Below are 16,469 nucleotides of genomic sequence, written 5' to 3'. Positions count from 1 at the left end.
AAAAGAAATAATTTTATGCAGTATATATTATGATACAGCTATTCAAGAAACATCATCTTAAATTATATTCTTTCATTCCAAAAGCCACAGAATACACTCAGGTAAACTCCTTGGTGATGAAGTACAATGTATCTGAAGAACTGAGAATAATTTTTTTTCTTAAAAATTGTAATAAAAATTTGATTGAGAAGATCTTTTCGTAAGAGTTTGCCATAACTTGGTGTCTAAATTTAAATTCTAAATAATGAAACAATCTCTAATCGTGAAGAATATAAGGATATTTAAACACACTCAGAAGATCAAATATCTTACTTTTCCTACCTATGTTTTGTTTTAATTTAGCATATATAAAATAGTCCTACAGATAACAGTTAAGCTGTAAAAAGACACTGAAAGCGTGCCGAGTAAGTGCCAAAAGTGTGCCAAAAAAGACACAGGTGCCAAGTCAATTTCCTGGAAAACAAAGCATATAGGAAATATTTGTGGCACAATTAGTCATATAGGTTTTTCTGGATAAAAGCAGATGTGATGTGTGTAGTCATGTAATATGTATTGTCTTGTAGGGCTCTGTTGTTTTTTTTTTTAAATATTTTGATACCTTGATATAAAACAGGATCAAAAATTACTCATTTTGAATATTTAAATCCTCATTTTCTTCCAAAATGTTTCTTTTCTATGAGAATTCTCATAGACTTTTTATTAAAAGGAGGCTTTTGAGCTAGAAATGAGAAGCCGTAAACAACTCTGCAAGTTACTTATATAGGAGAAACCCCTTGTTACACCCCCAATACCCTTGCTTATAGTGGCCCCTGTATAGATGAGCTCTCCCAGGTGCACAGCAGCTTGTCAGCCTTTCTGCAGCCACTGCTGTCAATGTGATTCACAGTGATCCCTTCTGCCAGGATTATCTTAAAATAGCACAGTATAAATGAAATCTTGCAATTACCACAAACACCCAGGTGTTTGGTATGGCAAGATGGCCTATAGGAGAGTTGCTAATTTGGCCTGGAGAACTTGTGTGCTTGACCAGTATTTTCTGAGGGCAGCTGGCCACAGCATCTGTAACACACACAGCTCGTGTGACTTACTAAATCCATATGAAAAATGTAGGGGTAGCCGGTCCTGCTGCTGTCCTTAAACTAAACACCAGCACAGGAAAAACGGAGGTTGGAGGGAGAAGCTGAAGGAAAAGAGAGCTATCAATATAAAGCCTTGCTGGCAGCCAGCCATGCTACCTTCACCTTGCCAAATGGCCACAGCCAGCCGTAAGAGCCTTCCCTCTTTCATCTTCCTCTCTTTCCCCCAGCGAGTCACTCCTGCAGATGTTAACTTGGTTATGCTGTTACACTGTGTATTCCCTTACTCTGTTTTCTGTTTACTATTACGTAGCGTACAAAATGACTTATTAATGCTTTTCCAGATTGGTAAACATTATTCTCACACCTTTTAAAATAGTCCTCTATTACTGTAATTACGAACATGCTGTGTTTGCACCATCCTGAAAAGTGGTATGTGTTACAGAGCAAAAAACTAGCCGTTCTTTTGCAGTGACAGAAAAATAATATTCTTCATTTAAACTCAGGCTGTTTTAGTGGGGTGTTAATGCACTGAAGCTGACATTATTAACAGGTATATCTTTACTTAAAAGGCTACAGGAAGGAAGGTCATGTTAGGTTGCAGAAATGTATTTGTGAAGAAGCTGATTATTTAAGCCAGAAATGAATGAAATGTAGAACTGATTATGCCACCTATTCCCTTCAGTCTCTACATATGACTAAATATATTAGAAAAAACAAAGTGTCAGTCACACTGCAAATACAGAAAAATACTACCAGTTTTCCAGTGACAAGAGATTCTATAACAAAGAAGAGCTGCAATGTCCCATGTCTAGTGAAGAGAACACGTGAAGGAGATAGCCAACATTTGCATCAGGCACCTTTTCTATAGATTTCTGTATCTGTATGCAGGCTGAGGGTCATAACCTTGAATACTAGGAAGAGTAGAAGTTAGGCACTTGTGAGTCACGTACTATCCGATAGCATTTTTCTTTCTAGATTTGCTTTGCAGTTGAGTTGTACCTTTGGAGAGATCCACATGCTTTGACATTACAGTGATTGAAAACTAGAGACACTTGAAATATTCTGAGTTTCCTTGAGCTGCTTGTAGCCTAACTGTTCCACAGTCTACAGGAACCTTGCACTAACAGCTGAAGAGAGTCTTAATGAGCTATAAATGTCTAGGCCTTTATTAAACAAAGACAAGTGAGAGAGAAAAAAATCTCAGACTTTTTGTCACCTACATGCTTCTTTCCAATTCTAACAGCTGCTTTAATGCTTTCCTATCTGTTCTCTCTACTGAGGCTTCTATTCTTTCCTTAGTTTTCCTTTTGCACATTTTATTATCTGATGTACTAAATGCTCTCCTAAGTGACACATTCCAACCACAGTCACTGAATGTGACAGCTGTGCTGTATCTATTCATTAAATGCTGTGCTCAGACACTTGACAGCGTTTGAAAATACTACTCTTGCTCTAAGAACAATGTAAGGAGTTTAGTGTAGGTGAATGTAACTACACTTGATAATTGGAAAATGTCAAATTAAATAGGAATACTATTTTTTTTGTATCGTGAAACAATTTTTTTTGTTGTTGTTGTTTCCCTCCCCTCCCCCCAGTTTAGTTATTATAAGTTTCTCCATGGACTTTCAGACAAAATATAAAGCTTATTTTTCAATGATGTAAACTCTGTAACAGTCTGTTTTTCTGAAGGGTAGGATAAAACCTAGTTTGAGTAACTGTATTTTAAGGAGAAAAAGTGGCACTGAATTGAGGCTTCCTGTGAAGCATCTTCAAGCATCCAGGAAAAATGAATTTCATTTTGCAGAGTACTTTTAAGATTATCTGAAAGGATTATTTGTATTTCTAGAAAAGCTCCTGGAAGCCTGTAATACATGCAGAGTGGAGTTAACTTGATATCCTGTTAATCATGTACTTAGCATCTGTGTTTTTAGGACAGAACATACTTGTGTGATTTTGGCCCATCATTTGTGATCTGTTTGAGGATTCCTGAGAATAAAAAAGCTATATATAAATTTAAGATAATATTATCAGCTGAAGTTCTGTCAGATTCAATAGGCAGAAGTAGATAAACTGAACTACTGTGTACCACTTTGTGGTTTTAATCTTGGAAAATAATAGAACACAAAACATTAAAAGGAACCTATCTGCAATTTTATAGTTGCCCTGTGTTCTAGGTGCTCATTCAGCATTATTTCTTCAAGATATCTTTAGATAGGAGAATAAATCCTATTAAATTAAATTTACATATTTTACTGTACTGCTTTCTAGGTTGAAGAAAATGAACTAAAATTGCATTCTGGATACATGGTTACCATTAACAATATTGGAATTCTGGTGTTTAACAAACCAAAACCAACTCCTGAATTGCATCTCTGCAATGAAATCTTCAAAACTGTATCAGTGAGAATTATACCAGGAATTAAATCTTGTAATTATCTCACCAAGTAACAAACGGAGGTGGGCGTACTTACCATGTCAGCACGATAGCCACAGCATCGTTTAGGACACTCTCTCCAAACAGGAGTGTGTACAAATCTGTATCCACATGCAGTTCATGGAAAATAGCAAGGACTGTCACTGTATGGAGGCAAAGCAAAGTAAGGCTGTTATTTTCATATTCCTCTGGTGGTTCAAGATATAAAGCAGTATTAGAATATGGGTTTGAGAAGTACAGTCCTGTTTATTGCCTGAGTGGATAACAGTAAGTTAAAAGGGATCAGCTGAAGTATAGAAGATCCTTAAATCCAGCAAGTCTTTGAGTTTTGGTGCTTCAGCTGAATTAGGAAGAAACTTTCCCTCTCACACAGAGAATCATGCATAAATGAAAATCTCACAGCATACTTTACTGTGCATAAAGGACTGTGGTCTTGTGACCAAGAAGAAATAAGGGTGCTGAAAAGACTTGGGTTTTGCCATATGCTTTGTGTGCGATGAGAGTACCGGTTTACCTGTTTTCAGAAGGATATAATGATGTAATGCTTACCCATTACATATGCTCACTGAGGAACATGCATAGTAACCCTATACCCTGTCCCACCAGCAGCACAGCCTCTCTCACCTCAAGTGTAGCATATCTGTAGTCATGAAATGCTCTCATCCAGATCCGGATATCTGATACTTTTGATCCATTTTAAGGTTCCTTCAGCATATCATTAAGTCCCTTCCTTCTCCCTGAGTTATATGCTATGCTTGATTTTTAGCTTACCAGTGCAATAGGAAAAAAATAGTGTGTGTTGAATTTAAATTGAACTTAGGCAAATCATTTAGACACACACGCTCGAGGGCATTTAGACACTTGGCTCGTATTCAGGTAATTAAGTCCTGTAGATATTAAAGGATGCTGTAGTTGTTTCATGCCTCAGTTTCCTTACCTGTAAGCAGGGGATTACAGTCCTTCCCAAGATATACCTAGCACTTCATAATCTCCAAGCACAGAAGGCTTCCTCTGTTCTATGTTGATATTATTATTCTCTCTCTGCATGGACAAAACAGAGCTTTCTCTTTTCAAACAAAACTTAATGTAAAGGACCCAATTATTTGTATGGTTAAAAATCACATGGCAACTTACTGCTTCACTGGTGCTCATTCTAGTACATAATTGTGCAATTGACTCAATCCTCATAAGCCCAGGAATCCCAAAGATTAGGAGTGCCTCTGGGATGCCATGTTAACACCTGACATTTCAGAAATTAAAATTATATCGTTTTACATTGAGATGGCTGTTGATAATTCATATAAAAACATGCACGGACAGATGATTATGCTTTGTCTTAATAACATTTCTTGGAACTTTGAAATCATTACTGGTAAGATTTTCTAAATGGCACTTAAATATCTGTGTAATCTAAAAATCAGTTTAAAACCCAGAATAGATTATCAGTTCTCCTGTGAGATTTTATGTCAGAATGATCTCTGTGGATGTTCTATCTTTGAAGAATTTTGGAAGTGTTATTTCATATAAGACATTTTAGGAGATGTGTGTAGCTGAACATTTGCTGATATCGCTATATTTAAATTAGCTAGTTATATTTAACTATGCTGGTAACCTCGCCCACCTACTCCCAGTGCAGTTATATTTTAATCTAGGAAAAGAGTTCTTTCCCCAGAACAGCTCAAAGATGTAGGAAGAAATTTTATTGGCAAAAGATATTTTCTTGGTTCACCAATACCTATATTCAGGTTTTTGCTTGATTAGCAGTGCTGCCTTAATGTGCTAAATGAAGACCCAATTTAGTCTCGCATTCTTTGATGTCACTGGTGTAACAACAGCCTTGTTTTCTAAAACTATTTGCCATTTCCAGCTTTTGCTTATTAGTTAATTAGTCTGGGCTCACATTAACAGTCCCTGTGATAATGAAAGAAGGAAAAGAAAATAGTAATCAGTCCAACATACTGTGGGTATGTATGTGTAGCAGGCCAAGCCAATTAGACAGATGCCTACACATTCTTCTCCTTCCTCTTGCCTCCTAAGAAAACAGCTTTCTTTTCTTGCTTCCTCTCCCAGCTCTACCCCAAAAATCTGACTTAAAAGACTTCAAATGAAAGCAAAATAACAAAGCAAGCAACACAGGAATGCATCAATTGCCTCTTTGGGAGAAACTCCCCAGTTCACCCAGTTCTCAGAAAGTACGTTCCATTTCAAATGTTTCTCCCATTCCCACTGGGGGTTATTGGATCTTCCTTACAGCATTGCCTGTCCCTGAACAAAGAATTCTGGTCTCTGCTCTGTCCTTATGTTTGTCTGGCCCCAACAGCCTCCAGCCGTACCACTGCTGACAGATACTTATCTGATGTGTTTTTAAAGAACTGAAGTGATGTTGGTTCCACAAATCCCAAGGGAGACTAATTTGCTCTTCAGTATTCAAATAATTTATAAATGCAGTTATTCCTGAATGTCTAAACTTGATCTCCCCTCCTGTTCTTCAAGTCTGTAGTTTCCATTCCTAGCCTAACGAGGCACACATAATTTGTCATGTTTATTCCTTTTCTTTCCAGCAACATTTTGCCTATTCAAAGACTCATTTCAGACACCTCCTCCCTAAAGTGACTCACTTCTTTCAGTCTCCTCCTTTCAGTAATGTTTTCTAGCCCTCTAATCACTTCTAATCAGCCCATATCTTTCCTGAAATACAGTGCCCAAAATGAGATCCAAGTACTGTAGTTGACAGGTGCTGTCAAGAAATAGCGCAAAAAGTTGCTGTAGAACATGTTAATAAATCCTGTTTTCCTTTTTTCTTTTTTTTGCTATGTATTGGTACTGATGACATTTTCAGGTTGTAAATGTGAAAAACTTCTCAGCAGTAAATGATCATTTCTTACTCTCTATCTATGAAGTTGATTATTTCTAAGTGTAGCATTTATCCTTTGTTGATTTTAGGTCACTGCAAGAATCATATTGAGTTCTAATTGTGTCCTTCAGAGTGTTTGCTATCTCCTCTGAGGATAGTATTATACATTAAAGATGCATTCTCTATTGCATTAGCCAATTCATTAATGAAAATGTTAAATAGTATCTGCCTAAGAACAGACAAGTAATCTTTAGCACAAGCACTCCATCTGAGTTCAGTAAAATATTTTCACCTTGTTTTGCCTACCACCGTCTAGTCATTTCCTCAAGATCACATTTGCCTTTGTTAATTATGAGAATCTATGGATATAGTTCATTCAGAATAGGCATAATAAAAGGGATGTGATACTCTACTATGGAAGAAAGTTCATTTTAACTGCTCTCTGGATAGAATAATACTCTATAAATAGTTATCATTGTCCAAAGTAGTCACATCATGTTTTGTCTGATGGGTGACTTTAAAACTCAAGGGAATTATTTTAAAAATTCGATATTTGCTATCATATACCACAGTAACACATCTAATCTGTGAAAACTTTCATATCTAAGTAAAGATCATAGATACTGCATTGCAATAAGTACGGCCTTTCTGGCTTTCGGAAGGCAATTTTGAGGAACATTGTGATAACTACTCAGAGACTTGTATAATTCATTATATACAATATGTATTATAAAAATACAAAACTACTTTTCAATTGAGAGCATCTCTTCACCTCTTACTTCAACCTAAGCATATGTGGACAGAGGTAGAGATAGGTAAAGAACTAGGTGACTGTAAGGACAGGTAGTTGGGGGACAGCAAACAAACGTCTTTTGTGGCAGTAGAAAACTGACAGAAATAGAAATAACATGTATCAGAGTTCCTGATTTAGAAAAAGTTGTCAACTTCATTAAAAATGTCAGTGATGGAAAGCATGAAATAGTGAAATATCTAAGAATTTCACAGTACTTGTGCCAACAGAAGTCTGATTCACTTCTTCCTTGACTTCATGGCCTGAGGTAACATCTGTTAGATGCTGAATCTAGCATTATTTCAGTTGTACCCAAGTCAGAACAAGTGTCTGTGGAGCTGGTTTTTCAAAAATATCTGCTGACATATGTAGAAACAAATTGACTTGTTATTAATTCCTGTAAAAAGTATGTATAACTAAAATATCAGCAAACTACAACAGTCTCTAAGTTAACTGTATTCAATACTTCTTTGCTGTTATGTTTGAAAACAGTAACAAAGATCAGAAAATAAATGAGGCCATTATATAAGGTACTGGTACTATTGTCCCTCAGTCTTCTGACTAGAACTATTAATGTCTTTCATAGCTTACAGGCCTAAATTCTTTTAGGAGGGCAGTATCAAATGGGAAGAAAGTAAGATGAGAGAAATCTTGCTTATATTTTCTATTCGTCTTTCTCTAAAAGTAACAATTCAAATTTTAATTATAGTCTCCTTTCCCTACTAATCAGTCACACCACTCACAGATTAGTTCAGTGGTAAGAAGAAAGCATAAGAACATTTCAACTAAACCCACATTTATAAACAGTCTTCTATAGTCTGTGTATAAAAAGTATTACCTTGCTGCATTTATAAATTATGCTTCTTAATGCAAAGTCCTTTGATTTTATTAGAAACAGAAACTGCTCTTTCTGATAAACATCCAATTTCATCAATAACAGCAGCAGTGCAACTCACAGGCCCGGCTCAGGTTTAACCATAGTAACTTCAAATAGAGAAAAGGCTTGTGAGTATCAGGCTGACCAAAGGCAAGGGAGTTCACATAGCTCAGGAACAGCTGTGCTTCAGCAAACCTTGTGAAGGTGAATCTGTTTTCTATGCTTGAAATGTCAAAAGGTAAAAAAAAAAAAAGTGCTAAAGATACATGAGATGGCTTTGGATTAGAAGGTCATCCCACAGAACGTGTTAATAACAGCTAAGCCAAACTGCCAAAGCTGTATTTTTCAGTTATTTTTTGGTGGCTAAGGCAGAGGTCGAATCTTTTATTTCATGTGCTGGTTTTGTTCTGTCATTCACCTGATTCCTTTACAACCACTGGTACCCTGAAGCTGCCTATTGCTGGGGCTTATTGCTGTGTCTACCTTTAGACCACAGAGGACAGTTGGTGTCAGAAGATCCTTATCCGTGCTCACATGTGGGGCAGTTCCATTTTGCAGCTCTCTTGTGCTCAGGGACTGAGAGCCTGGGGCTCCACTCACCTCACCAGCACCTTTTCCACAGCCTCTTTGCTGCCCTTGATGAATGACACATACCAGAACACAGGGAGGAACTGCCTGATCCCCTTTGATGAGGTCACACCAAAAAACCTCCCATCAGGTTATATCAGAAATCACAATACTGGCACAAGGGAACTTTTTCAGCAGCGAAAAGTGAAATCTGTGTTGGTTTACACAGATGAAATAACAAGAAGAGATGATTTCTCCAACTACATGATAAATGATACCTATTGATCAGAGTAAAGAAGAATATAAATACTGGTCTGATGCTAGAATAATAGACAAATACTGGTCTGACTCTTTAAGTCAAAGACTAATGAAGGGAGAATTTGGGAATTTTAGCATTCTGTTTCTTAGAAATTAGATGTCTCACCTGGAGTCTTGAAATAAGAAACTTTTTCTGCTGAAAATGAGAAATTATTGGAAGGAGATATTTTCTGTAAAATGAATTATTCACTTGAAAGTAACCTTGTTATGTCCCTGAAGTTTCTACATTTTCTTTCTAGAGATATAAGAGATTTTTGAGGCATCTCTAAGTATCACAGATGTTTAGGGAACACAGTCTATAATGCAAAACACACTCCCAAGTATATCCAGTCATAAATTAATTTCTGAATCTTAGTTCAAGTGCTAGTTTTCTGTATAAGGGAACCCACAGCATATAAGAGCAATTCTTCTAAACTAATGTTATGGGAAAATTTCTATATTAAAGATCTTCAAATACCCTTCAAAACAAAAACCTACAGAGTGCTATGACATTATTTCCTCCTTCCTAACAATATTAGTAACTTTTAGCTGGCGTACATTTGTTTACTGCCCTGGTAGTAAAATTCTTCATTTAACATGTAAACATCTACCAGTCATCTTTACTATTACAAATAAGGAAATCAATCAAAACTGCTTCCGTCAAGTCAACAGATCAGTTTTCAACATCTTTTGAGACTTAATTGCTTTCCACAGCCAAGGGAAATTAAATATTTTTTTAAATGAGTTTATAATCGTACACAGTGAAGAATTAAATGAAAAATCAGGTAGTGAATCTGACAGGAGTTTATTATATCATCGTAGGACAGTAATGTATTATTTTATTCTACTGCTATAACACTAACAACATTTTATCAGAGATTTCTTTTTATAAAAAAAGCTAGATATCACTTATAAATCATTAGACTGATTATTTTATGTCCTAGTTTGTATCAGCCCTCTGGGGCACAATATTTTAACTGATTTTGGAATTCCAATGAACTCTTTACATGGCTTGAGGTTATAATTCACTACCAATCCTACAACACAATGAAATATTTTCAGCAATGTCTACCATTTAATTAAGCAAAGATTTAATTCAAAATTCTCTAAGTTATTGAGGGACTGATATTTACAGATATCATTAGTAAAAACATGAAATAGCTTGGAATATTGTGAATAGATAACAGAGGGAGCAAGACTAAACATTAAAATACTCTTGGATATGCACAGACACTCTGAGCAGAAGAATAATTTAAACCAGTACTAACCAATGATAGTTTGTCACACTAAATGTAGTTTTCTCAACTGTAGTGTTAGCTTTTTAAGCCTATTTAAAAATCTGGGAAAAATAATCCTTGTCACTTATTCCTTCCATTGTAAGAGGAGCTTCATGGTTTTTTTCCCCCTCATGATCGTTCCAGATTAATCAGTGGTGATTTAATAATACTATAATCAAAATCAGTGCCTTCGTCTTACAAATGTCTTCTCGTAAGTCAACATGTTCATTTGTAAAACTAAATAGTATTGTACTGGAAAGTGGGAAAATAAACTTAGCCAACTGCAAAACTCTATTCATAGCAGAATCAAGAAATATACTTGGAAGCTGTAAGCAACCTTTTATTCCATAAGCAATTTATTTTCCTGGGTTTTCTTTGTGCTTCTAATTTCTATGTTTTTCACTTGCTCTGAAGACAGGCTCCAATTGTGCTGAATCTTATTAAAGTAGTTGGATGATTTTATAAGTGGCAGCATATTGGATGCTTGGATTAATTTGAGAATAACAATTTGATGCAGCTTTTACAGCAATCTTGCAACAGCTGGCTTTGTGTAAATAAATATTTTAAAGCCATCAGAATGATAAATCACAAGCTCAGTCTTTTGTTAAACATTGAAGGTTTATTTAAAGAATAGAAGAAATTTGTAGAACAGTGTTGCTTTTTGTCATTTCTTTTAATAGCCATGAATTTGAAAGATTTATTCATAAGTTTCTCAGAGAAGCTTCTCAAGGGTAGTTAACACTAATGCAGCATGTCATGTGCATCACAAAATGCTTTCTGTTCCACCTCCTGGAACAGCTCAACTGAAAATTTTGCAAAAACCTGATGTACCCTTGCAGACTTTGTACTTTGTCTCTCTGTAGGTAAAATATAAAACAACCCCCTTTTTTCACCTCCTCCTTCACTATTGTCCCACAGATGCAAAAAGCAATACTTCCCTTTTAATACCAGAGTACTCTTAATTATCCTTTTCAATGTAACAAAGCCTGGACATATCTATGAAACCTAGGCTGACTTTGAGGTTAGACCTGTTTGATTTAAGAGGCTGGACTCGAGGACCTCCCGAAGTCCCTTTAAATCTAAATGATTCTGTAATTCTGTGATTCCAAAATTCACTGAGTCTGTTTCCCAGACTTGGCTAATTACTGTAACTTTAGGCTTTAAATCTTACATCTGCAAACTCAAGTTAACCTGTTGGTATGTATGTATGTATCTTTTTAGAATTATATCATCATGAAATGCTGCATTCCAATTGTAAACTGATGCTTTATAAACAGTATTTATAGGGCCAAATATGAAAGCTACATTCTCCGTATCTTTCACTGGGTTAGATCACACGTGAATGCGATATCTAAATGATTAACCATAAGGCTGCAGTGTTACCGCAGTTCTCGTATCTGCCATGAACATGTGGGGGCCCTGAAGACTGGAAAACGTTTTTCCAGTCTCCCCAGCAACTTTATTTATAAAGTTTGTGAGCAAAGCATAGATAAACCAGTTACTCAAACACAAGGGATGTCTGCTGGAGCCAATCTGATGGGTGACTATCAGAATATCAGACATGTAACAGCTATGAGAATAAAAAAGTCAAGAACAGAGACTTTGAACATTTCTGTGGCACAAGTAGTTGTTATATTCTTGTTTACTCTTCTGACTTTTGGAAAAAGCAATTTATTTTAAAGGGTTACCTGGATCTGTGGCAGACATCAGCGATCCAAAAAATAAACAGTCAGTGAAGTGGAATTCCCATCCTTTTAACTGGCCAATGCGTACCATGGCCTTCACAAACCCATACATTATCAACCTGTCAGAGGAAAGATAAGACAGGCATTCAGGCAGAGTATATAACACTTATGCTTAATTTACAGTATTAAGAAGGTTCTTATTCTCTTCAGCTTCTTTTAAATAAATGTATCATGTGAATACTGAACATAACCTGCTATGACATAAAAATTCTATTTCCTATTCAAACTGTTCAAGTATTGTGTTAAAGCATCCTACACAATTCCAAAGCAAAGACTTTTCTGAATAATTGTCATCTGCTGGTAGCAGAGGACAATGCTTTTAGCTGTTTATTTTTCAAAAAGAAAGATCATGTAAGCTTATGAAGACATTATTAAGACCAATTTGTCTAACGTAGAACACTTACACAAAGGCATTTCTACTATCAGCTCTGTGGCTTTCTCTAATAATTCTAAATGAATGTTTTATTCTATCATCTTTTAAATGTTAGCTGTATTCAAAGTTCCAGATAAAGTCTCCAAACAAGACAGATATTTTAACAACTCGCAATGGCAGTGAGGCAACAGTGTCACACTTCAAAATTCACTAGCTCTCTGGTTTCACAGGGAAGGTTAACATTGGTTTATATAACTAGGTAATGCTATCTGAGATTTAACTAGGTAATGCTATATGAGATGTGTAATCTAAAAAGAACCTTGAAATATCTTGAAAAAAGGAATTCACTTGTTGTCAGAATCTGTAGTTTATTTTTTTAATTTTTTGAACATTTTCAATCTGGTTGATAAAAAACCCAATTGCATTCAATACATTTTTCATAAACACAAATTAAGAACTGTGCTCTTCTAACTACAGAATTAAGAAAAATCATTTAAACAGAGCTACATCCATTCACATACTTCACTACATTTTGCCCTCAGCTATACTCTGAAGACGTTTCTGAAGTCACATAAGTACAGAAGATCTGAGTGACAGATAAAATGCTACTAAACAAACAGCCTGAGAGTTAATTACAAATTGTTTTCACATATTTTACCAAGCTGTAGATTTTCTGAAGTATAGTAACCTTATTACATTAAGAGGGAAGCAGATAGGTCACCACAGAATTTCCCAATGATCCTAAATATTTGTGTATGTATTTACATAAGCTGCCTAGCAAACAGTCACCAATTGTTCTAAAATAATTCATCCAGCTGTGGGTCTCCTTGATTGCTGAGCTCACTTTCTCTCCATTCCCAAAGAATAATGATTCAAGACCCTGCAGTTAAGTTAGTCTTTTTATCCCCAGCACACACACACCTGCTTTAAGGAGTGAGTCCTTCAAAAACTGCTGCTGTGCTGCTGCTATCCTGATTCGCAATCGTCTCCAAAGTTGAGTGTAATGGAAGTGAATATATGCATGCCTTTTAGAAATCAGTGCCCAAACCTGCTTACGGTTTTGACCAGAGATACTCTTCTGACTCAGTTAAAAATATTTAAAAATATTATGTAAAATCAAGTTTTGACTACCTGGCAAATTTAGTCATGTTAATTCTTTAAATACCCGGCATAGACATCATCCTGGTCTTTAGCACTGTTTCTTATACATTACTAAATATATTCAGTATATTTCAGTATGTATGTACAAAGTTGCAGATGAACTAGACAGAATTGGATTCAGGTCTTTCACTGACATAGGTGGTCTAAGTTTGCCATAAAGTTTAGTAGTACAGTAGAAGACTTACAGAACCTGGTCTTAGTTCACATACCATCCAATTCTTGGCTGCACTGAAAAGGGAAATAAAACTGAAGATTGGACTAAACAATAGTGCTGATTTAATCACTGAGATTAAGATCCAGCAGAGAAAAGAGAACAGCAAACTCAGAATATTATGTTGTGGGTTTTTTTAAATTCATGCACTACTTAATACTTTTTGGTAATGCTAAAAGGGCAAAGGTCCAATTTTTCAAACATAAACCCAACTAAGTGCAAACGTAGATTTGGATTATGTGAGAAACTGCAAGCTTAAATAAACTATGAGGATCTGTACTTGTACCTCCTCCATCTAATACATACAAAAACATGTACAGAAATAATTTCCTATTGTAAATTAATATTTTAAACACACTGATTTATCTTTTCTTTAAAAGCTGTGTATTTTAAATGAAGTTAATAGATTAAAGTGATCATTAATCACCATTTATCAATGATTTCTTACTAGACACAGCCATACAAAATGCAAACCCTCCTTCACTTTAAATAACTTTATAATAACTTGAAAACAGAAGTAATCTCAAAATTTGGTTTCTTATCATCTTCCCCAAACTACACAAAAAGTTAATCTAGAGGCTGTTTTGAAAACTGGAAACCAAAGGGCAGTTCTGAACTGGAGTAAGTTCTCTGATGTTTGTAAAATTAACAGAACCATGGCAGTTTATACCAGCTGAGAGTTTTCTCTCAGGAAAAAAAAAAAATTAAATTCATTGTAATACAGGATATACTCACAATCCACTAAAAAAATGGGAACTTAACTTATTGAATTTCTCTAGATATACACAAGCTCTGTCATGTGTTTAGTATTTTTTAAATTTACCTTTTAAATGAAGTTGCTTTTGTTATCCCATACATATCAGATAATGTTCTCAGTTTCACACAATAGTGTGAATAGATTCTCTAAGAGAGATCCCAATTCCAAATCACAGGAGCTACTCTGCATTTTAAAATGCAGACTGGTGAACTTGAGATAGACTCTAGTATTCCAGCCTGTAATTTTTTATCCTTCAAAAATGTCACTCTGGCTTTATCATTTTCTTCAGTGACAGAGATTATTTAGGTGACACAGTCTAATATCTAGTCAAATTTAGACAATAAAGCAATTTATCTATAAGAAATTTTAATAAAAACTTTTTTTAGAGTACTAATTGATGATGTAGTGCAACTTTTCTACTACATATTGAAAAGTTGGATTGCAGCAGGATACCCGAGCTCCTGACAATAGTGTTATTAAACATCATCCAGTACTGCTCAACACAAGTGCTCTTAATGGGAATCTAGTGGGGAAAGCATACCTCAGTGACAGCAGAACATTAATCTCAAGGAAACACCCTGCACTGATACCCCTATTACTATTATAAACTAGATTTGGAAAAAAATAGTCTTACTGATTTTTAGAGCTGCTGTCATTTCATTTGATATATCTAGGTTATTTTTAGCAAGTTTATACCCAGCAAGTTTCAGCAAATCTGATTGCTGTATTCATCTTTGACAATCCATTTAATATATATGTTAAAAAAATATTAAAATATCTGTTAAAAAGCTGTAAATAAGTCAGTGTCAGTGACTCTGATTTTCCTCCAGAATGTTCCTGTCCCACTGGAATGCACTCCCAAGCCAGCGCTCCCTGTTGACACAGAGTAGGCTATTGACACAAATCAAATTAACATTAGGAGCTCTGAATCTGTTTATAGGATGGTACTTCTATCTTTCTGATCGTGAAACGATTTTTTTTTACTTTTTAATTTTTTACTAATCTAGAATGCTAAAGTTTATTTTTTATTCTTCTAGAATATCAGAACTGAGATCTTCAAGGCTGCATAAAGGAAATAGAAGCTGAGTTACAAATCAGTGTAACCCTAATTTCCAATGTGGCTTTGAAAATCTTAACTTTAAAACACCATAAATTAATTTTATTTCATATACTTTTTTAAATCTTCCTTTTAATCTACATTGTAAGTTCTTTGGGAAAGTGGTTGCCCCTTAAACTTTATCTCTGTGTGCTATGTGATACTTCTCTGATAATAAACTTCATAAAATAATTGCTACTTTCTATATATATATGGATTTTGTGTTTATACTGCAAAGTGCATCATTGAGAATACTGTATTAGCCACTTGAGATAGAGTTCTTCTGTTTACCCAAAATGAAGTAGCAAGTAGTATTTTGTGGAACAAAAAGAATGAGGCACAGATCTATGAAAGGACTTAGATAGGAGACTTCTACTTATGTTGAAAATCTGAATCCTTAGAGCTGGTTCTTTAGAAGCCTTACCACACTTAATTTTCATCCATAAAGCCTCTTACATCCTAACAGGTCTTTCTGGGGGGGCTTGTCCAGCACTATGTAATGCATGTACTGATTGTTTAAAGATCCTTCGGGATTCACAAACTAGGGAATGACCTCTCTGGCCAGTGAGGTCGATTAGAGAGATGCTGAGACCTGGCCCTCACAAAACCCCAAGCTGAATGAAAAAGAGGTGGTTCCAGTTTGCAGTCCGCTTTCACTCAACTCTATTAGAGCAAGACAGGTGAGCCTCAGATTCAAAACCTGCTTCACCTCGTTCCCCTTCATCCTTCCTAGATAAGAGACATCTAGGTTCCCAATGCCTAGGAGCTGCTCCACCTTGCTCATCATTAGCCATTATTCATTAAACTAAACTGTTGGGACGTTCATGAATCTGAAAGTGTGATGAGGTATCCACCTCATCCTGGGTGATGGGAATCTGAGCTAGAGCCTACACTTTGAAGTCTAATTCTTTTCCCCTGTGTTCCTCTAGCTTTGCATAGGTAACTTGAAGC

The 16,469-nt window shown here is 35.5% G+C and overlaps 1 protein-coding gene across 1 annotated transcript in view; it reads right to left on the bottom strand.

Annotated features, from left to right (window-relative positions):
* SLC9A9 (solute carrier family 9 member A9) overlaps positions 1–16,469 on the bottom strand; it is a 208,888-nt gene that overhangs the window by 149,586 nt on the left and 42,833 nt on the right. Inside the window, 2 exon segments of the mRNA XM_056358878.1 lie at positions 3,551–3,656; positions 11,864–11,979. Coding sequence (XP_056214853.1) covers positions 3,551–3,656; positions 11,864–11,979 — 222 coding nt within the window.

The sequence above is a fragment of the Falco biarmicus genome, chromosome 13 (assembly GCF_023638135.1).
Source record: "Falco biarmicus isolate bFalBia1 chromosome 13, bFalBia1.pri, whole genome shotgun sequence".
Classification (NCBI taxonomy): domain Eukaryota; kingdom Metazoa; phylum Chordata; class Aves; order Falconiformes; family Falconidae; genus Falco; species Falco biarmicus.
The sequence above is the reverse complement of the archived record's forward strand: the minus strand, read 5'-3'. Positions and strand labels throughout refer to the sequence as shown.